The sequence below is a fragment of the Epinephelus moara genome, chromosome 2, assembly GCF_006386435.1.
Source record: "Epinephelus moara isolate mb chromosome 2, YSFRI_EMoa_1.0, whole genome shotgun sequence".
Lineage (NCBI taxonomy): Eukaryota > Metazoa > Chordata > Actinopteri > Perciformes > Serranidae > Epinephelus > Epinephelus moara.
The window spans coordinates 17,155,277-17,177,313 of record NC_065507.1 but is presented as its reverse complement, the minus strand read 5'-3'; the positions used below and the strand labels follow the sequence as shown (position 1 = coordinate 17,177,313).

The following is a 22,037-nucleotide window of genomic DNA, read 5'->3' as shown; positions in this document are numbered from 1 at the left end:
GGCTTTTGCTCAGTAAACACTACCAATATATAGTGGATCAGCCCTGCGTCAGCATCAGTGACTCCCCAGTCAGCTCCTGTGAGTACGAGCAGAAACCTAGAGGGCTGCAAGAAAGGCTAACCTACATCTTCTGGACTGGGTCACTGTGTCAGTAGCGACAAGTCACAGACACTGGAGTGGATGAGTGTGTGTGTGTGTGTGTGTGTGTGTGTGTGTGTGTGTGTGTGTGTGTAGGGATGGGTGAGAGAGCAAATCCTCATTAATAAAACAGTTGTGAACAAATCACAACAACAAATACAACAACCCAATCAGAGCAAACAGAGCTTAGGGACACTGATTCATTTCTCACAAGGCACATTCCCCCCGCATCTATTTCATTCCTATTCCATATAAATCTGTATGTAAATCTGGTCTCTCAGTTCTGTTTCATAAGATGTCTCCCAGTCATCAACTCTCTGTTCATGTCTCTCTCCGTTCTTCACTCTCCATCTCTAATAATACAATTCTCACAGGCCTATTTTCAAGTGTTATACCATCACTCCCCTCGCTCCCTTAACACAAGCATCAACATCAGGGTTCCTGTTCATGAGTCCTGAAAGATTTCAATGACCCGGACAAATGGGAGAAATTCCGTTCAAATATCATCAATGCTTACTGAGTCCAAAGGGATAGTCTGGGTCTTTTGAGAAGGGGCTGAATGAGATGATTATCTATTAGTCAGTGTATTACATAAAGTAGATTGCAGTCGGCGTGCTCCCTGTTTGGAGAATCAGACAGGACTAGCACCCCAGAAGCTTGTCTTCTCCATAAATGTCTGAAAGTCTGACACAAACAGGTGACCTGCGGCATAACACAATTGGCAGCACAGCATGCATAGGAATACAGAAGTTATACGGATGAGAAAATGTAGCACCAGTGGAGAGGGTGGTCTGATGGTAGGTAAAGCAATTTTTTTTAGGTAGGCCTTTTTGTTAAGTTGCTAAAATACAATTCGCTGCTAAGCCTCATCTACAGAGCCTCTGAATTGCTAGTCCCATCTGCTTCTCTAAACGGGGAGTGCGCTGACTGCCATCTACTGTACGTAATAAACTAACTATAGATAAGCATCTCATATAGCCCCACTTCAAAAACCTGAACTATCCCTTTAAAAACAATTGATACGTTAACTATATAAAGAATGACATCATCAAGGCACGTAGATTTATATTATTTTTACTTAAAAGTGGGATACTTTCGATTATACGTTATATTCTGAATTTAAAAAAAGTCCTGCCAATAGACTCACGTGCATAAAAAAAAAAGATTAGCAATGCCTATGTCCGTTGGGGCAACAAGTAAACACAAAGAATTCCCTTCAGCTTTAGGCCTACGTATTCACAGATGAAATAAAACACAATAAAAACAATTTGCAAATAAAAAAATAAAAATAAAAGTAGGTCTGCTTGGCTTGTAGCATTTTGCATACAGTGTGCTGCTATGGACCTGAAATCATATACATCCATTCTCTTCAGGCCTTTCCTCAGACAAAATAAAACAGAGTGAAAACTCTTTGAACAGAGACAAAAAAAGACATAACCTGTGTTTGGATCATATCATTTTAGAGGTGCATAGTAGAGCGAATTATTATCTTCGGCAGACATTATGACTGGGGAGCTTTAAATATGTCACAGATTTTCCCAGAAACAAAAAAGAAAAGAAAGGTAAGAACCGGTTAACGGAAACCCAAGCCTCAACATTTTCATATAACTTCATCCTCTCTTTCTCTCTCTGTCTTTGTCATGGGACATATTTGATTGAATTACCTTCTATTTCTCTCTCATCTTGCCCTCACTCACATGGTGAATAAGGCCATCGAAAGCAACATCTACCAGTTCTCCCTCTTCTTCCCTGGACCTTAAATTTGGTTCCCTCAAGCCGACACACAAGCTGGTGTCCTGGGGGAGACAGTGGCCCAGTGACCCCTAGCACCCACCAGCTAAATCCCCTACAAAAAGGCAAAAGCCAGACTTTTTTTTTTTCCTAGAAAAGAGTCAGCAGTTAATCTAGGAACAACTCCCCATTACCTCAGCAGTGTTCCTGTCTGGGTAAATTGGCAGCCAGTGGCGTAAATATTTTGTAACAGATTAAATTGAGTGTAGAGGTCAGCACAACTACTGTGTCATACTGTGGCAAAGCTGCCATGAAGATGAACGTAGCTTACATGAAGAAGAGGTAACCTATTACTAACTAACTGTACTGGTTACCTCAGGAAATGGTTAACCACTGCCGGTCTCGTTGACGTAACCTGCACTTTAAGATGCAGAAAAATACCAGATGAAGTACATTTACACACACACAAACACCCACATACACACAAAGAAAAGCCATGGCACAAAAACTGCCCTGTCCAATGCATGAGGAAACACGTTCTTTTCAAGAATAGTCAACCTCTCATGCTCTCGAGGGAAGGGTGGAGTGGGTGTGGATGGCTCTGATGAAAGACTGTGAGACTGTGTTCGTTAGAAAAAAAGAGAGGGGAAAGAGGGAGTGTGTGAAGGAGGGCTGGAGAGGCACACAACATTAAAATTGCAATACAAGTGCCTGGAATTTAATTGCCTTCCAGACAGAGATCATTTGTGTATGTGTGAGTGTTTGTGGGGGGGTGAAGCGAGGACAGTGACTGACAGCTGAGACAGCCACTGACTGTGAGCTGGCTGGCTGACAGGAGGGCTGATTTGACAGCTTGACTTCCACACCACACTGCTCCATATTCATTTAACTGGGTTATAAGGCTTCACATTGTCTGATAATTACTCAGATCCCCAAAATATAAAAGTCTGGTGCACCTGCTACAGTGAAATAGTGACACATTTAACAATACAGTGACACTAGATACTGTATCCTGAATTTGTCCAGTTGGACATCTGGGATTAGTGCTCATTAGTTGCCCCTAGTGGACGCTATGAGCATGTGCTTCAGCCAGTTGACTTGCCGTTTGTTGAAGGATACTTTCATGTTCTCAAGTCCATCTTAAAACAACTCTCACATGCCCATATTTATATTGAGAGAGTTATTGGTCACTGTAATCTCTGCATAGATTGCTTCCACAAAACTTGATACTGATAGATTAGTTCTCAACTATTAAATTTATTGCCAACTAACTTTTTTTTAAAAAAAAAATCCATATTCTCTGATCTCAGCTTCTTAAATGTGAATATTTTCTAGTGTCTGTCCTCCTAGACTATGCCATCTTGGGCTTTGGGAAACATGGACATTTTTCATAGTTTTCTGACATTTCATAGACCAAACAACTTATCCATTAATCAAGAAAATAATGAAAAGCTTTCTCGACAATGAGTTGCAGCTTTGCTCCACTGTAAGAAAAGGAAATGTCAAAGGTGAAGCAAAGCTATGCAAATGTCCTGCTGTCTATAAGTTATGAACTAATAACTATAACAATCAATCAAGGCCCCCTTTTCATGAGCTTTCCAGTTTCACAATGGGCAAGTAGAGCTACCGTAGGCAGGTAAATAAAAAACTATTTCTCCGCAGTTCATTTCTGATGCTTGTCAGACCCTGCACCGACTGAATTCTCCATAACTCCTACTGCTGAAGCCTCATGTCAGCTTTAGCTTTATCTCGGCTCCAATCGGCTATCGGTCTGAAAACGATAAAGCCTCTAAGGGTAATGGACAACATTTAGGGAGTTCCAGCAAATATCCGGGTCAAGACTTCCGCTACTGTGCAACAGTCATTTCAGTTTATCTCCATGAACAGATATAAATATAAATGCAGAAAAATTAGAAAGTTCTTATAAAGCTAAATCATCATCAGACAATATCTGACAGGTTCTGAGGTTGCATTTTAGCCAGTTCATTCCACCTCTCCACATGGAGTGTTTACCCTCCGCTCAAACATGATGGGTCAATACTACCCGGACTTCAAACAGAAACTAGAATGTTTCTGATACCCAAACCATTGCCTACCGATTCTGCAAACAAAACAAGGAGCGCTGACTCACACTGGAATAGTCTTAAGACTTCACAGTCAACATGGGCAGAAGGAACAATTATCAATGTTACATGTGGGTATTGCAGAAATGAAACAAACTGGATTAAGCCTTTATAAACATGGGCATAACTTCACAAGCCAGAACATAAAGTAGCAGGAGTGACGCTGTCTCCCTATTACTTATTGTAATGGTAACCCGTCAGAAAAGACCACCTCCCTTTCCTGCCCTTCCTTGTTTTTTTAATGCCAGCACACAATTTAAAGCCTCTTAAATGACTCTGTGGTGACAGACCTGTTATCTGAGCAAGAGCAATGACAGCTTAACTTGGCAATGACTGAATGGTGAGAAGCACGCTGAGTGACTGATTTGTGACAGCTGAGGTGTTGTTGGCCGACTCGGGAGGATTTCGGATGCTCTTTCATTTTCCCCTGACTGCCTCTCTGTAGCTTCCCCTCTTCCACCCTGTTTATCTCTCTCATCTATAGCTTTCTATGCTTCCCTCACCTATCCTCTCACCCCACCTCCCTCATCTCATCCATCCATCCTCCTTTCTATGCAGCCATCACCTGACAACCACCTGAACAGTATGTTACTATGGCAACTCTCTCTCCTTTGCCCTTCCTGTGTGGTCTGGGTAAGGTGGAACTGCTCCTTTTAACACACACACACACACACACACACACACACACACACACACACACACACACACACACACACTCTCACAAACAGTGAAACAGACGCACTCGCACACATACATCCTGTTTTTGTGATCAGAGTGGCAAACAAGGTACCCAAACAGCAGGATATCCTGAGGAGACCAGTGTGTGAGACGGGTTGATAGACCAAAAAAAAAAGTAAGAGGAAGAGGAAGAGACACTGATTATTGTTGAATAGAGTGCGATTTAAGCATGTCAGTTAGTAACGGCCTGTGATTATTCTCATCCTTGTCAAACGATCTCTGTGAGTTCATTGGTGCATTCTGGCATTTTCTAAATTACAGATAAGTTCATGGGAGACACTACAATTACTGGTCAGAATAAGGTGACATAACTGTTACTCATAGGCCTGAGAGGCGACTGTATTTTTTTGCAGGATGACATGTTTACTGTTAACTTGTTCTTTAGTTGTTTTTTTACACCCCCGCTACACTCGTGCACTCTTGTAACGGCCCAAACAGCAACTGATGATTGCTTTAGAGCAAACTTGATGTAAGGTAGTGTATTAAAGGTCCAATGTGTACACATTAGAGGGATTTAGTGGCACCTAGCAACCATCTGTAACTTCTCCTGGTTAGATTTCCTTCAGTTTTAATTGTTCAACTAGGAGCTGAATTATCCACAGAGGTCTCCTCCTTTCTGAACCCCACAGACCAGGTGGTTTAAACAGGTAAAAACACTGAAAAAAGCAGTTTCACATTACAAATCAGTGTTTCTCCCATGCTGTTTGGCACGTTGCACGCCCAGCACCTGCTAATGTGTGCTCAACTTTTATCTCTGATAACTTAAGATCTAGACGTTCAGGAGGTTTATACTGGGAGCCAATTTATCCACAGAGGTCTCCTCCTCTCCAAAACAAACAGACTTAGTGATTTAAACAGGTAAAAAAACACACTGAATCAAGCAGTTTCACATTGCAAAGTCTGTTTTCACAATGCTGCTCGTCGCGGAGTGGCTGCTAACTACAGTGGCCAATGCAAAAATACAAATAGCCCTGTCTAGAGCCAGTGTTTGTTTGTCCGTTTAGGGCTTCTGTAGAAACATAGCAAGGCAACATGGCGATCTCTGTACATGAGGACCCGCTCCGTATGTAGATATAAATTTCTTCTTATTTTCAGAAAACATATTTGTTATATTCCTTGTCTGCCAATATATCCCCCTAAATCCAACACTCTGAACCTCTACGTGTGAAGATAAAATACGGAAATACAGAGAGCAAGAATCAGAGTTGAGGACAACACTGTTGTTAAATGTGTCTATGCTTCATTCATCCCCTCATAACTCTGCTCTCTGCATCCATTCTTCACTGTTCTCTCAGCCGCACATCCTGCCAAACAACTCTGCAGACAGTCACCTTGATACTTGTGTTTACTCTCGCTCTTCCACTCACTTATTTTCTGCTGTCTCTGGCTCAGTCACTTTCGCTCGCTTTCTATCTGCTGTCTCTCTCTGATTTCTTCCTGCCTCTGTGTGTCTGCCTTTTCAACCCCCGTACTTTCTCAACTTCCTCTTAAATCAATATACTTGATTTTTCTCTCCTGTCTCTTCCTGTCTGCACTCCCTTGCCTCGTTAGTGTGTGTGTGTTTTGTGTTAGGACGTCTTTGACATCCCCATCTGAGCTCAGCTAAAGACAGGGGATAGGTAAGAGGAAGGTGAATGTGAGAGAGAAGAGGGAGATTAAAGAGGAAACTTTCCTCTTCACTAATCTCTCTCCTGCTGTCAGACTTCTTTTCCTTTCTATTAACCTTGTCAAACCAGCGTAGATCAAATATTGGTGCCATATTGGATACATAACAGAAAAATACATAATGAATTGGCTTAAACAGATGAGTGCCTGGGATATTGTTATCTAAGGTATGTGTCAATGTATGGAAGGAAGAAAGGGTGAGAGGAATACAAAGAGAGAAGGAAATAAATAGGGAGGAGCGGAGAAACAGTCATTAGAATTACAAAGAACTCTGCGTTTATGTTTGCAGATTATCCACCATGGGCAGACTATTCCAGATCTGATGTGTCAACGCAACATAAAAATTCATAAGTTATTCAGAGAAGTTACAGACCATGAAAAACACCCATAATGTTAGGGCTGATTTATGTACGCAGAGGGACACCGACACACAGTGACAGCCACAGCAGGCTGGCCTTTTTGGGCAGTACAGTGAAGTGTGACCCCAGCCTAAAACTATTCCAGTAATGCTGATCGTGGGAGGAGAATACAGGACAAATAGCTAACGCTCACATGCTACCACACACACAGAATACATGGAGCGTTTGATTAGCGGCTGGTAATTGCGGCTGACTCCTTCAGAGGGGGACGTCTGGTCTGACACAGTGAAAGGACAAAGGTTAAACAATAACATCTTCACTTTCTTTCCCTCTCTGTTGTCCTTTGTACAACGCCTCTCTGGTCTTTTTAAACACTCGTGTATTTCTATCCTTGCCACTCTGTCTGTCCCTCGCTCTGTCTTCATCTAATTTTCTGTCTGTCTCTGTGTTGGACCAGCTGATCGGCTGAGCCAATGAGGGAGTGGAGTTTCCACCAGTGGTCGACTACCTGAGTGTCTACTGGAAAAAGAGACAAGAGGCAAGGGCAGACGTGGCATACTAAAATATTATTTTGATAACAGTAAGGGGAAAAAATAATTAGCTTGCTTATTTATCATACATACATTATAAAACAACAATCCGCTCAGACATTCCCACACATTAATGCACACACAGTCACGCACACAGCTACAATTAGGAGGGGATCCATTGTCCTACTGAGTGGGGAGGAGGGGGGGTTGCTAGGCAACCTCTATTTTTAAGGTGAACAAGACAGTGCTGAGGGAGAATAGTGAGAAATAGAGAGAGAGGAAGACAGAGTGAGGGAGAGGGGGAGATAATGAGTGTCTGAAACCAGAGGGGTTGACCACAGGAAACTCACACTTAATCATTCAAACCACATGCAAATGAAGACACACACCCTCAAACAAACACACAAACAAACACTTTCCTCCTCTCTCCGCACATCATCTTCACTCAGTCCATCTCAGCCTCTCACGTGACTGTACAATCAGGATATGGGGCTACAAACTAAGAGCTATGTGTGTGGATAGCCACATACGTTTCATATGTAGTTAAAAGCTGGGTCGGTAATGCATTCAAATGTTTTTCATTAAGCTACAGGAGGATTTTGCAGCTGAGAGCATTTCTCGGCGTGCCTGCATGGATGTGTGTGTGAGTGTGCATGTGAGGGGAGCTTAAGCTGAGCAGCATCAAAATACAATAAAAATCAGACAATCTTTCACACGGTTGGCGGCAAGCGCTGCTAGGTTTCTATGCAGACACCGCTCAACTAATGCTCAGTAAGAGGAGTATGCTGATGCAGCCGTCTGCCGGGAAATGTATTTTGGTTTTGTGCATCCTGACAAATCTGCAGCACACTACAGAGTGGCTGTCTGATGGGTAAAAATAATTTCATGGTAAGGAAGCAGTCATTCCTGCCCACTGTGTTTAGAAATACAAACACTTGCAAATGTCCTCCCTCAAGTATGAATACTAATGACAGAGCTGCTGAAATGCCCCTTTAGCTTGAAATCATTTCCAGTTTCAACGGATCAAAAGCTGTTTCAACAAACATCTTAACTCAATATGATTCAATTTTTCATTGCATGAAAAAGTACAATCTTTAATATACTGAAGCAGTATAGCTAAGCAGCTCCTTCCTTGATGTTAAACCAGTAGCAGATGTGAATGGCACTGCAACTAACGATTATTTTAATTATCAATTTATACATAAAATGTATGAAAATTGTGCTAATTATGATCTCCAAGTGATCCGCTGACTAAGAACTCCGGTGTTTCGAGCTTAAACTCTGTTATTTAGACCTCGGTAAGAAAAAAAGTAAAAGAGATTGTGTGTATAAGCAGTTTGAACCTGCACAGAGAACAGACCCTCTGTTGGTTGGGGGTGAAACTCTGAGATTGAAACCCTGCCCGTTAAAGAAGTCTACTGAGACTACAGAGATCATTTAGGGCTGCTTGCTCAGGTAGAATTCCAAGTGGCAAAAATGCAAAGTAGTATACAGTGAAAAATGGCTACACAGTCTATTGCTGAGTGGATATAGGGCTTATTTACATGCAAAATCCCCCATGCTGTCTCCAATTTACAAGAGCCAGGATTACTATGCAGTATTTCATAAATCTAAAAACAGACAGAAGGAATGCCCGGAAGAAAGAGAGAAATAAACATTGAAACATCTGCGAACAACTAAAGAGGAATACGAGAAGTGAAACCAAATGTTGCCTGCAGCACATGTGTGAGTTTGTGTGCATCTGAAGAACAAATCAAAAATAAATCAGCAGGTCTAATTTTTTGCAAGCAGCTGATTTAAGTTGGTAGCACATACACAGTACATACTTCCCTTTGAAATCTTATTTTAATCCTGTTTAAGGTAGCATACATTGTCATTTTCATCAGAAGAGACACAGTGACTGCATGGAAATAAAAGCACAAACTAAAATGTATCCCTAACAATAATCTGTTTATCCCACCATTTATAGTAAATTAGCATATAGTGGAAGAAAAAAAGGGATGGGAATCACCAGAGGATCCATGAAAAGATATTATCACGATAATTAAGTCACTGTACAATATTACTGCAATTTTAAATATGTTGCGATATGTTGAGTACTGCAAAATATTGTGATTTATTACCTTTTTCAACTGTAAATTATGTCCCCGAAGAAAAACTGTGCAGCTAATTATATTACTCTAGCTGACTACCTAAAGTTTAATTTGTATTTGTAATACTGATAATTGTATTATTAAGAATCGATATATGGCACTGTGTGACGATACAATCTTGCACACAAAAATATCGCAATACTATGCTGTATTGATTTTTTCACCCCCAATAAAAGCGATCCGAAAGCGAAAGGGTATTAGAGCATACTAACTGCATAGAAGGTGCTCTATTTTGTTTGCAAATTATCAGTTCTGCTTTGCCTTTTTTTGCTTCAGGCTACATGATGAGCAAAGTGGCATTTAAGGTTAAACTGAAATATTATTCAATACTTATTTGAACATTTCAACATTCCACTCACTTTTTAATCTCTGATGTATCTGGCCACTTGCCTGAAACACCCCTTAAGCATTAATTTTGCAGTTTATATTTAATCTGAAACAAATGTGCCGAAAAGTCAAGTTCAACTGAAAACTAAGTGCTTAATACACAACTTCTGAGCCTCGTGGTCAGGCTATAGGAGAGCTCTAAGACCCTTATGTACAGTTCTCTCTCCTTAACCCACTGTGTAAAGCGGGGGTGTCAAACTCATGGGCCACATACAGCCTAATTTGATCTTGGATGGGCCATATACCAATAAAACCATCGCACAATATCCTATAATCAGCTCCAATATGTTCGCTTTTTTTGTGTAAAGAATAACAAGGGCATTCTGTAGACACTCATCCTTTTACAAAACAGATGAACAGCCTGACATGTCTTAAAAATTTGTGCAATTTCAACAGTATGTCTCAGTTTTTCCACATTCAGTCAGTCTACTTCTTGCTGTCATTACATGTGCACTTATCCATATGTTTCCTGATATAGGTGTGATGCAGTCTGATACAGATTATTTTGAACTGAGGCTGCTGACTGACAACATTTTGCACAATGTTCAGTATCTTTAAACATGGTCACAATAAATATTAATTGTTATATCAGGGAAATGTATTCTGGTAAGGGTGGAAAACCCTCTGAAGCAGAATTTAAAGAAAAAGTTAACCGTAATTTTTTGTTTAACTTGCTACTGAAACCTGGCACCTTTAAGGCTAGACATCTAGAGGGCCAGATAGGATCCTTTGGCAACCCATGAGCTGGTTCTGGCCCATGGACTGTATGTTTGGCACCTCGGTATAAAGGCACTGCTGGGATTTGAACCCAGGATCTCCTGTTTACGAGACAGGCGCTTTCACCACTAAGCCACAGCGCCACATAAAACAGAAAGCAAGGCTTAAATTGGCAACCTTCGAATATAGTTCCCTTAAGATAACACATTGAATTAAATAACCAACATAACATCTTGCTTTAAAGACAGTAAGTATGAAATAAAGGTAACTGGAAACAGCCAAGTTTACCGGAAACATTAAGCGCTTAATGCATAACTTCTGAACTTTTGGGTGCAGGCTTTCAGACTGATGTACAGATGTTTGTTATATTCATCGTTAAAAAAAAAAATAAAAAAAATTCAAAGGGTTTTGAAATTCTATATATCCTACATATTCCTCCATGACTTCCTCATGCACCTAAAAATGGTCTGAACCACAACATGACAGCTCTACAATTACTGCTAGACTGACAAGAAGTTTTGGGCATACAGGTCTGATCTCAGACCAGTGAGGCCACAAAAGTTGACTAATCTCATCTAGTCCACACAACGTTGGATGACATGACAGCTCTGCAAAAGCGAAGCCAAAAAATCTCAATCAGCCCCTGGTGGCAGGCTGCAGTACACGTCATTAATCCTGCCTTCTCCATGTTTAGGATGGGACATGGCCCAAACTAAAACACTCAAAGTACATCATGAATGGCATCCGTGTGTGCCAATCAGTGTGCTCACAATTGAGTCAGGCCAATCAGGTGGGTATAAGGGCAGGACTCTGACACTGTGGCTCTATCAGCCGATGACTACTGCACAGACTATGGCTCCAAATGACATCATCAACGTAAGATGGCAGTGTCCATACCCGTGATATTTTGGCTTCATTTTTGTACCGTGGGGGGAAGTGGAGATGCATCAGCCATCTTTATTTACAGTCTACAACCCTGAGAGATGGAACCTTTTTACTTATATATAGCCGTTTGACTCATCACAGAGGCAAGGCGTCACAGTCCTGTGTCAACAAGCAGAGATAGAAGGCTTTACTAGTCCCACTAGTTTTTCAGAGAGAGGACAGACAGCGCTTCACTTATACCATCTCCTCAATCAAAACTAAACTGGACTGAGAAAAAGGCACTGCTGGGATTCGAACCCAGGATCTCCTGTTTACTAGACAGGCGCTTTAACCAACTAAGCCACAGCGCCACATGCACACTTGTCAAAATGCAGTGTACACATTGGCAATCTGCCTATGATAAAGTAAACTGTAAATATTATGTGCTTACAGTATTGGGCAGCTTCAAAGACTTTGGGCAAGGCTTTAAGAGAGTTATAAATATATAGGATTTGTTTAACATATCCAGCTAGAATCCAGACAATCTTACCTGTGCATAGTCCCTCTCCAGCTGTCCCTTCTTCAGGCTGTAGCTCCTACAGAGACAGAAAGAGACAAATATTTATTCAAGTGTCTGAAGGACATTAGTATTTAAAGTCATTTTGAATAATTGTTATAAAGCCAACCAGCAGCTCGCAAGTCATTGCCATTTGTAAGATGTATATTAAAGACAGGAGGAAGCAGATATAAATTAGATACTTGTTCCATTGATATTCTGTACACAGTGATTAAAAAAATGTTTGGTCTCAGGCGTCTCAAGAGCGGACTCAACAGAAAAGAAAACAGCATAACAGACGTAGCAGGGGTTTTTTTTCCTTTTAATTGCCAGACCACCCCATGTTCTGACCTACTAATACACAACCCCCTACAAACTTTCCCCCCTTGCCCTCTCTACGTCACACAGCACCCTGGCAGCAGAGACAGTGGGAGCTCTTATCAAAGCCCAGGAATGTGCAGAATGAAAAACAAAACATTAGGTATACGATTACACGGACAGATAAATGTACTGGCACTGTTTTCTGAATGAACAAAGCAGCAGGTATACTGGACATGACCACACCAGGTGCTCAAACATTTTACCTGCATATCTTGACATAAATTAGACTACTTCAATATGCTATATGTGTATATACTACAAATAACTCCCACTAAAGCTGCCTCAGTACATAACATCTCACGATAACATTTGATGATTTTCCCCAGTCCAGATCTTAGTTTTAGCTAACTGTTGAGGACTCGACCCGTTGAGCAATTTTTCACAGATGTCTGTGATTGTTTCTGATGCGGTTTGTAAGAATGTGCTTTTGTGTGACTGGCTATGCTTGTGTTGTGTCTCCTCTCAGTCTCTATTGGACAAGAAATCTTAATTTTGACAAGATCAGATGAAAAATCTGACAAAATAAAGTTTTACAAAAGATAATATTTGTTCTGGCATGTAGAAAAGGCACTGCTGGGATACAGTCGTAGGATCTTCTGTTTACTAGACAGACCCTTTGACCAACTAAGCCACAGCGCCCCCCCGCCGTGTGATTAATAATTACTCATGGACTTAAAAGTTTGATTCCAGGCCACAAAAGTTGATTGTCTCATCCCGACACATAAAACATGTCTTTGTTCTTTTCCGCACACAATTCAAACTTCCATTATCGAGCAGACAGCGAGGAAGAGACACAAAAACAAAACAACATTGTTGCAGGAGTATCTGAGAAACTCCACCCCAAGGACAAAACACCCGGACATAAGCAGAGTAATGTAGTGTATGCAGTTCAGTGCAGCCAGGAATGCACAGATTTATACATTGGGGAAACAAAACAACCACTCCACAAGAGCATGGCACAGCACAGGAGAGCCAGCTCGTTAGGTCAAGACTCAGCTGTCCACTTACATCTACAGGAGAAGGGACACTCCTTTGGAGGACAGCAACATTACATCTACAGGAGAAGGGACACTCCTTTGGAGGACAGCAACATGCACATCTTGGCCAGGGAAGAAAGATGGTTTGAAAGAGGCGTAAAAGAACCCATCTACGTCAAACTGGAACGACCATCGTTACAACACTTATCACCCACCTACAATGCAGTCTTGGGATCCCTCCTTAGACGACTTCACACCCATTCACATCTGATCCCACCTGACCCTAACGACTCACATGATGGCCAGGTGGGTCAACAACTCAAATTGTGACCTTAACGACTCTGCAAGGGTTAACACCCACACAGAGTTTAAAGCCTGCAACTCCGTCCCAGTCATTTAGAAGAAGCTTCTTGGATGAGACATCTTCAAGAAACACAAGCAAATCCAGTTGCCTACAATATCGCACTTATCATTACCGTGACCTGGATGACTGAGAATCTTCACCGACTTCCATTATCAAAGCATTTCCATATATAGCAGTTATGCAGCATACATGGAAGCTCTATCTCTGTAGTTTTTCCAGGAGGACTGCTCTTGACTTACATAATCCTCTATTTGCATATCTTATCAACTACAGCTGACCTGGACTGTGGAAAAGGCACTGCTGGGATTCGAACCCAGGATCTCCTGTTTACTAGACAGGCGCTTTAACCAACTAAGCCACAGCGCCGTGTAACACCTGCCCTGGGAGCAATGTTTGAAGTCCGTCTTTATTGAAACAACATTCCAAGGATATTCAGTGTATAAAATATGTAAAACAAGAACCGCAAATACTCACATTTAAGAAGCTGGAATCAGCAAATGTTTAGCATTTCTGTTTAATCATTTATATCCCCTCATCTCCTTTGAGTTTAGCATGGCAATACTACAGATTCAAATGACTGAAAGTGACCAATTTTTCTATTAATTTGACATTTTAACCAATTCAGCCACAGCACCTGCTGCGTGCATACAAGGACAAAAGTGACCTCATAACTGCCACTGACAACTGGAATATGTTGTAAATACGTTTTTGGAGCACCAAAGGCTAAAGACAAGAGCAGCATCATGAAGGTCTAACAGCAACAAACCAAGCACAGTGTTTCACAGAAGGCACTGCTGGGATTACTAGACAGGCGCTTTAACTAACTATGCCACAGCCCTGCGGCTATGCCCTTGGAAAGGACGATCTTTAGCTCGGCAACCTTGCAAAAACTGTTTTTATTAAAGCGATATATTGCAATGCATTGCATCACCATTAAATGATAAAACTATTAGAAAAACTTTGACAAATAAAGAAATGGAGTAAGAGCAGCAGGCACTAGGCTTTCTTGTTGCTGTTATGAGGCTTTCACGTTATAGTACATTTTAATGTTGTCAAATGACTCAGCAGCATAAAATAGTGATTTGATTAAAATCTCAGCGCAGCAGCATAGGATTTACTGTTCACTGTGATTAACGGGTGTGAGCCAAATTAAAATCACTTGTTAAAACTGTTGTTTGAAAACAGGAACATGTGTCAATACAACCAAAGTGTCTGTTAAGCTATATTCAAACACAATATAAGCCGTCATAGGAAGCAGGAGGCCACAGAACAGAGGTTTGGCCTTTCAAGACTCAAGTTATTTAGACTAAATCATGACTGTAAGGTAGAATGTTGTGATGGGAGGAAGAAGATTTCAAGCCACTCTCCTTTACTGTTGTGTTTTTGTTCTGGTCTTTTACTTTGGATGGAAGTCATTTTCACATGTAAATGTAGACATGAGTGTGGAAGTGGTTTGACAAGTAACCTAATCATTAGCATTCTCTTTTTGCTGATTCACATGTAAATGTTTGGGACTCACTAGCCCGCTTAGATGGCCCCATGTCAATCACTTGTTGAGGGCTTGTTAAGAGGGTTTGGGGAATGTCAGTTTTGGTTAATTTTGCTTTTGATAGCCTGACACACTTTAACCAGGAGCTAAGTGGTTCATTTTAAGGAAAAAATGCTTAGTCTAGTGCTCAATGGGCTTTATTGCAGCATTTCAAATGCAATCCATTTTAGTGTTTTGTGTTGTAATCTATCTTTTTGTGTGTCGACTTTGCTGACATAAAGGCAGTTATCACAGTGCCCACTGCCCACCCTATAGTCTCCATTGCTTAGTTAGCTGCTCTGCACTTCACAGAGTAGCAAAATTAACTTTAAGGCCAACATGAGTACGGCAGGATTTATACTTGTGCGTCAGCTACGCACATGGCCTATGCCATTGTGAGCATTTATACATGCGCGGCGGTGTGTCTGTGTCACTCTGCAGTTACACCTCCAAAACACTAGTCAGCAGCAGGGTTTCTATGAAGTGCTATAAAGTTAAGTTGATTCAAAACGCACCCAAAACACACATTAAACATGACTTAATAGCTACAATTTCAAACACAAGAACACAAACTGGCTTCACTGTAGCTCGCAGCATTCACAGACAAAGCACTTGTCTTTTGCTGACACCATTTTCTAACATTAGGCATCCCACAACTACAATATCAACCACAACATGGAAGGACAAAACATTTTTTGTTTAGCTGGATGTAACACCGCCTGAAGAATTTAACATTTCTGTCCTTTGACTGTTTGGAAAATCCACTGGTGCTGTGCCTTTTGCTAAGTGCAAGTTTGAATAGTCTATTAAAACAGCATAGAATAAATGTAGCCCAAGGTAGCCCTTCAAGTAACAGAGCCAATACTGTTTAACAGTGCAACTGTATGAGGGAACTTAACAGCTACAATCAAGAGACACCAGGGAAGGGAAACAGTGGGGCAAGATGCAGAAAGGAAGACAACACTTACTGTAAGCGTAGACAGCATAATTACTGCCAGTTCTCTCTATACTAATTACAGCCCAAACAACTAGGACAGTGCTTCTTGTCAAATGTTTCCCAAGGCGTCATTTTGTGTTAAACCTGCTGCGTACATTATGTTTCCCAAACGGGGGGCCGCTTTAGCTTTCTGGCTTTACCTAAAAAGAGGCATGAGAAATTCTTAATGACTGAACCAGTCTTTTAACTCCTGCACAGAGAGGCGCATACAAGAGTGCAATATTTCCTACTGTCAGTGATCGACTGTGAGAGGCCGGAGCATGTGTGTTGTGTTTAACTCCACCCCTGTGCATGTCAGTTGAAATGGGACACGCTCCCACCACTGATCACACAGACAACTTCACCCCCGACCTAAAGTATTGAGTATGCAGAGCAAACCACACATGCTCAACCTCTCCTACAGGCCTCGTTGGCGCAGTAGGCAGCGCGTCAGTCTCATAATCTGAAGGTCGTGAGTTCGAGCCTCACACGGGGCAGCTGTTTTGTGATGCAACTGGAAATCAATACTCCCTAAAATAGTGAAAAATGTGGAAAGAAACTCAACATTATCCAACAGCCCATGTGATGTCTATGAAGCTAGTACTGGCCATAACTACAAAGTACCAGAACAAATCAGTAAACAGATAATGTGGGGGGCTTTCGGTGTTAGTTATAATCACAACATTGCTGCGATCTCTCACTCACGAGCTGACCAAAGTCATCCTATTCTGCAACATGACACTTGATCACAGATGTTGGTGTGTATGTCGTCGAAAATGTGTCCTAACTCGGGGCACTGAAGCTCTCTTTCCTCTTGCTGTTGGACAGATGTGTGTCTTCTGGTTCAAACGAAACTAGACTGTCAGTGACAGCCATTTTTATTGTCCATGTCAGTATCAACGTGCTGCAATACAAATCCCTGACATACACAGACTCCTATGTAACAGAAATATATAGTTTAAAGGTTAATTATCATTAGGCTGACTGATATCTATATACAAACATTTTAAAAACAAATCTCTGTAATCTTTCAATTTCATATAGACCACATTTCAGGGATAATGAACCTTAATAGGCCACCAGTGTTCACTTCATTTACCCAAATAGAAATGATGCAACCAACAGGACAAATGAGGATAAAGATATGCCACATCTGTATCCGATCAGTGAGATAAAAGAGAAAGGGGTTTTAATCGCCACCCAGACCTAGCTGCTTGAATAAATGATGACACCTATTTAGCAAAATGATCATTTGTTCAAAAAATAGATCTAGTGAACTTAAGAACTTGCAGCTCTGTTCTGAAGTATTAGCAGTAAGGTATTCTGTGTTCCTGAGTTTCCCTGTAAGTGTATGTTTATCCTAAGGATAAATAAAGGTCAAGCATTGTGGTTACAAATCACATCCTACAGAGACACCAGTGCTAAAGTACACTGCAAATGAGAAATACTGCTCCTCTAAAAGCACCTCTACAGTAAGTTCAGGATGACATTTGAGATAGCACTTTGTGAAAAGGCACTGCTGGGATTTAAACCCCAGAGCTACTGTTAACGAGAGAGTCACTTTAACCAACTAAGCCAAAGCACTGTGCAGCAACTTTCAGAGAGCAATGTTCGAGTACAAATTTGGTGGAGCAACACAGTGCCATATTCAATGTTTTCCATGGTTCTAGTTCCTTATGTGCTGGAACAACACACTCCAAAGTCCAAGGATAGCACACAACAATGCGGAGTACAATGACTGCACACAGAATTGTCTTTTTCCAAGTTATGCTGTGAGGCTGGTGTTAACTGAACCTCTGAAAAGGCACTGCTGGGATTCGAACCCAGGATCTCCTGTTTACTAGACAGGCGCTTTAACCAACTAAGCCACAGCGCCATGTGAACCCTTCTACAAGACACATTACCACACTTGCATGATATATACCATCATATCATCAAACCCTGGTGCCCTAAAACACCCAATGACAAACTATACAAATCAGTGAAAAGATGTGTGGGTAAAAACGGATTCGATATCATAAGTTAGCATTTTAAAAAATCACATAAGTATGCCAGCAGGTCCATTTAAAAAGTATGAATTCTGTATTCACTTTTAAACCTCCAACATCTTAAGGGGGAAACAATCCTTTAATCTCCTTATGTTAGTCAGATAATGTTAAAATGGTAATGTGCCCTCTTTCAAGCACAAGGCACTGCTGGGATTTGAACCCATGATCTCCTGTTTATTAGACAGGCACTTTGACCAACTAAGCCACAGCGCCCAAGAAAAGCTGACCAGAAAGCCAGTAAAAGCTGGTAAAACCTAACTTGTAAAACCCAATGGCATTGCATTTATAAACAATCTACATAAATGTATAATATTAAACCAGGAAAGCAACAGATCCTCGTATTTAATAAGTTTGAACCAGCTGTTTGGCATTTTGAAATGCCCTTTCTTTTTTTTTTTGAGTTTGAAAGGTAACTCCCAAATCACTAGCTGCTTATGATTGGAAACACACAAGTTCCTGTACTTAATTCAATAGTTGATAGAGCTGGGTTGAAAAAATCGATTTAATCGACTCGAATCGATTTTCCTTTAAATGGCACAATATCGATTCATTAATTAAAAAAATCGATCTTTTACTATGACTATTTTCCTCCGTGGACGTGTTGTACAGCTGGTAGCAAACTGCAGCAGCCTGCAGTACTATCAACCCAGGTAGTCTCGCGAGATCAGCATTTAGCAACTGAGGTCATGGCCAGAGATCTCGCGAGACGGCCGGACACGCTAAACGCTAATAATGTACGCATGTTTATTAAATGCACATTAGTTTCACAGAAAAGATTAAGAAATACCACTAAGCATCAGCACACTGCTAACTGTAGCCTCAGTTTGTACCTCATACAGATCTGCTGGTAAAGTTAACTTAGCGTTAGCAAGCGTGATAAAAGACGGCAGAGAGGCGATGTTGTGCAAATAAACCAAAGATTTATTATTTTTCTGTAGCAGTAAACACATGGGCCATTAACAAATGTGTTAACTAACTATGCTAAAGCTTTACAAGCTATTCAGGGCTGCCGACGATAACATTAACATGACAAACAGCAAGGCTAACGTTACGGCTAACAAGCTAACGTACTGAAACTCCTCAGACACACACACACATACCGGACAGCCTCTCAGTCCTTAGACTTTTACAAAGGGTCATAATGTGCTTCTAGTGACTGTCAAATCGCCAGCAAAAGTCGTTTGCACTGCAGACACGGAGAGCAGCGTGCCTGCTCTCATGGGACAAAGATCCTCTGAGAAGAAAGACGGTTCACTCTGCTCTGCCGCCAGGAACAAACTGGGAGACAAAGATCCTCTCTGAGGAAGAGGGTTCACTTTGCTGCAGGGTTCACCTACGTATATTGTTTCTCCTCTGATACAGTCAATGTGTGCATCACAACCACTGTAGTGTATTGCACAACAGCTTTATAAGACAGTTACAGGCAGTAAACTTGTGGATGTCCTTTGTTTACATTTTTTGTAGCCACTTCATTTAAATTGTCTGCCTTGTGATTAGATTTAATTTAAAATATTTATTTTGTATGTGTTGGTCAGGTAATGTTAAATAAAAGTACATGATGACTAATGTACTGCTTTTGGGTTAATTCAGAATCAGAATCAGAAATACTTTATTGATCCCAGAGGGGAAATTATTTATGTTACAGGTGCTCCTTGCAAGAGAGGAAAGATACGTGAAAATATAAGAAATTTAAACAATAGTATTAACAAATATATAGTTAAATGTAAATGTAATGTAAACAGTATTTTTAATAGTAATGCACCAGGTCAGAGGGTTCCTTGTTAAATATACTTCGAATTGAATCGAATCGAATCGAATCGAATCGTGAATCGGATTGAACTGAGTCCTTGAAAATTGAATCGAATCGATCTGGAAAATCTGAATCGATACCCAGCCCTAATAGTTGATATTTTGAAGCATACAAGACTTGTGCCAACTAGAAAAGGTACTGCTGGGATTTGAACACAGGATCGCTAAATTGTAAAATCCAAAGACATTCAATTTATAATGATATTTAGGAATATGTTATTTTGAAATCCCATTAAGTTTAGCATTATTGCATACTGACGATAACTTTCAAATTGTAATTGGTTGCTTATGATTGGGAACATACAAAAGCCCTTTACTTAATTAATTAGCATACATGACTTCAAGGCACCGCCGGGATTTGAACCCAGGATCTCCTATTTACAAGGCAGGCGCTTTGACCAACTAAGCCACAGCACCCTTCTACTGCTTGGCCTTGTACTCACTGTGCAGTATAATGATGCATCTGTTTTGCCATGAGTGGGTTTAATTGAAAGAGACATTTCGGAAGACAACATTAAAGGCACTGCTGGGATTTGAGCCCAGGATCTCCTGTTTACTAGACAGGCGCTTTGACCAACAGCGCCTCTCACAACATACTGGTCAAAAAAAGCCAGTGTCAAAACATATCACTGCCACTGACCACCATTTTGTTAATAGTTCCCTCGTCCCTGATGAAGGCTCAGCAGAAAAGAAGTAAAATTGTGCTGACTGTAGAAATCACTGCTGGGATTTGAACCCAGGATTTCCTGAACACAAACACTTCTTAGGAAGTTTCATTGGTCAAGTGCATTCCTGCAGTGCTACTTCAGAGAACCACTAAAAAAATTTATTTTGATTAAAAATATTTCTGGAAACAAGCAAGACTGCAACCAACAATTCTTTTCAAATAAAAATCCCAGGGGCCAAGATGACGCCTTTGAATTCCTTGTTTGTTGGAACGCTAAACTGTAAAACCCAAAAAAATGTATAAAATTTATAATCATATTAAACAAGGAAAGCAACAGATTCTCACATGTAATGAGTCTGAATCAGCTGTTTGGCATTTTGAAATCCCTTATTTATTTAGTTATTTATTTATTTATTTATTTATTTTTAGTTTGAACTGGAACATGGGCATGGTGAAGCATACCAGACTTGTGCTGACTGGAAAAGGTACTGCTGGGATTTAAACCCCAGATCTACTGTTAACAAGACAGTCACTTTCACCAACTAAGCCAAAGCACTGCACAGCAACCTTCAGAGAGCAATGTCCAAAAGACAAATTTGTTGGAGCAACACATTGCCATGTACAGTTTTTTTTTCAGGAGCATGGTTCAAGTTTCTTATGTGATATTATTCTTATGTACATATTCTACTTGTACAGTGTCTTTTTTTTTTAGTTGTGCTGTGAAGCTTGTGGGGACCAGATCCCAGAAAAGGCACTGCTGGGATTCGAACCCAGGATCTCCTGTTTACTAGACAGGCGCTTTAACCAACTAAGCCACAGCGCCCTGTAATACCTTTGTTGAGACACATTCCTAGCATCGTATGGTATATAAACCATCATAATGTCATACCCTTGTGCCCCAAAACACCCAATAACAAACTATGGTAGGCAGTGAAATGATGTTTGGGGAAAAAATGGATTTGAAATTATAACTTGGTATTTCAAAAAATCACATAAGTATGCCAACAGGTCCATTTAAAAAAATTGTATTCTGTATGAAAATTGGGCGGCACGGTGGTGTGGTGGTTAGCACCGTCGCCTCACAGCAAGAGGGTTGCCGGTTCGATCCCGGGTGTGGGAGCCCCCCTGTGTGGAGCCTGCATGCTCTCCCCGTGTCAGCGTGGGCTCTCTCCGGGCACTCCGGCTTCCTCCCACAGTCCAAAGACATGCAGATTGGGGACTAGGTTAATTGTTAACTCTAAATTGTCCGTAGGTGTGACTGTGAGCATGAATGGTTGTTTGTCTCTATGTGTCAGCCCTGCGATGGTCTGGCGACCTGTCCAGGGT

The 22,037-nt window shown here is 41.0% G+C and overlaps 2 protein-coding genes and 8 non-coding genes across 13 annotated transcripts in view; 2 read left to right on the top strand and 8 right to left on the bottom strand.

Annotated features, from left to right (window-relative positions):
* The window catches only part of p2ry2.1 (purinergic receptor P2Y2, tandem duplicate 1), a 67,192-nt gene that overhangs the window by 15,195 nt on the left and 29,960 nt on the right, over positions 1-22,037 (top strand). Inside the window, exon 2 of one of the 3 annotated variants that reach the window (XM_050032403.1) lies at positions 7,212-7,292. The exons of the other annotated variants lie outside the window; for them this stretch is intronic. The gene's annotated coding sequence lies outside the window, so the exon portion shown is untranslated. The remainder of the gene's footprint in view (positions 1-7,211; positions 7,293-22,037) is intronic. 3 annotated transcript variants of the gene reach the window in all.
* Positions 1-22,037, bottom strand: part of LOC126409117 (F-BAR and double SH3 domains protein 2-like) — a 93,635-nt gene that overhangs the window by 52,442 nt on the left and 19,156 nt on the right. For both annotated transcript variants that reach the window (XM_050075058.1, XM_050075065.1), the window contains exon 3: positions 11,956-12,001. In XM_050075058.1, the coding sequence (XP_049931015.1) occupies positions 11,956-12,001 (46 nt within the window). The remainder of the gene's footprint in view (positions 1-11,955; positions 12,002-22,037) is intronic.
* trnat-cgu (transfer RNA threonine (anticodon CGU)) lies at positions 10,612-10,684 on the bottom strand. The gene has a single exon. It is a non-coding gene; the product is annotated as a tRNA-Thr (tRNA).
* Positions 11,703-11,776, bottom strand: trnat-agu (transfer RNA threonine (anticodon AGU)). The gene has a single exon. It is a non-coding gene; the product is annotated as a tRNA-Thr (tRNA).
* On the bottom strand, positions 13,976-14,049 carry trnat-agu (transfer RNA threonine (anticodon AGU)). The gene has a single exon. It is a non-coding gene; the product is annotated as a tRNA-Thr (tRNA).
* trnam-cau (transfer RNA methionine (anticodon CAU)) lies at positions 16,612-16,684 on the top strand. The gene has a single exon. It is a non-coding gene; the product is annotated as a tRNA-Met (tRNA).
* Positions 17,990-18,063, bottom strand: trnat-agu (transfer RNA threonine (anticodon AGU)). The gene has a single exon. It is a non-coding gene; the product is annotated as a tRNA-Thr (tRNA).
* On the bottom strand, positions 18,375-18,448 carry trnai-aau (transfer RNA isoleucine (anticodon AAU)). The gene has a single exon. It is a non-coding gene; the product is annotated as a tRNA-Ile (tRNA).
* trnat-ugu (transfer RNA threonine (anticodon UGU)) lies at positions 20,388-20,461 on the bottom strand. Its single transcript has one exon. It is a non-coding gene; the product is annotated as a tRNA-Thr (tRNA).
* trnat-agu (transfer RNA threonine (anticodon AGU)) lies at positions 21,461-21,534 on the bottom strand. Its single transcript has one exon. It is a non-coding gene; the product is annotated as a tRNA-Thr (tRNA).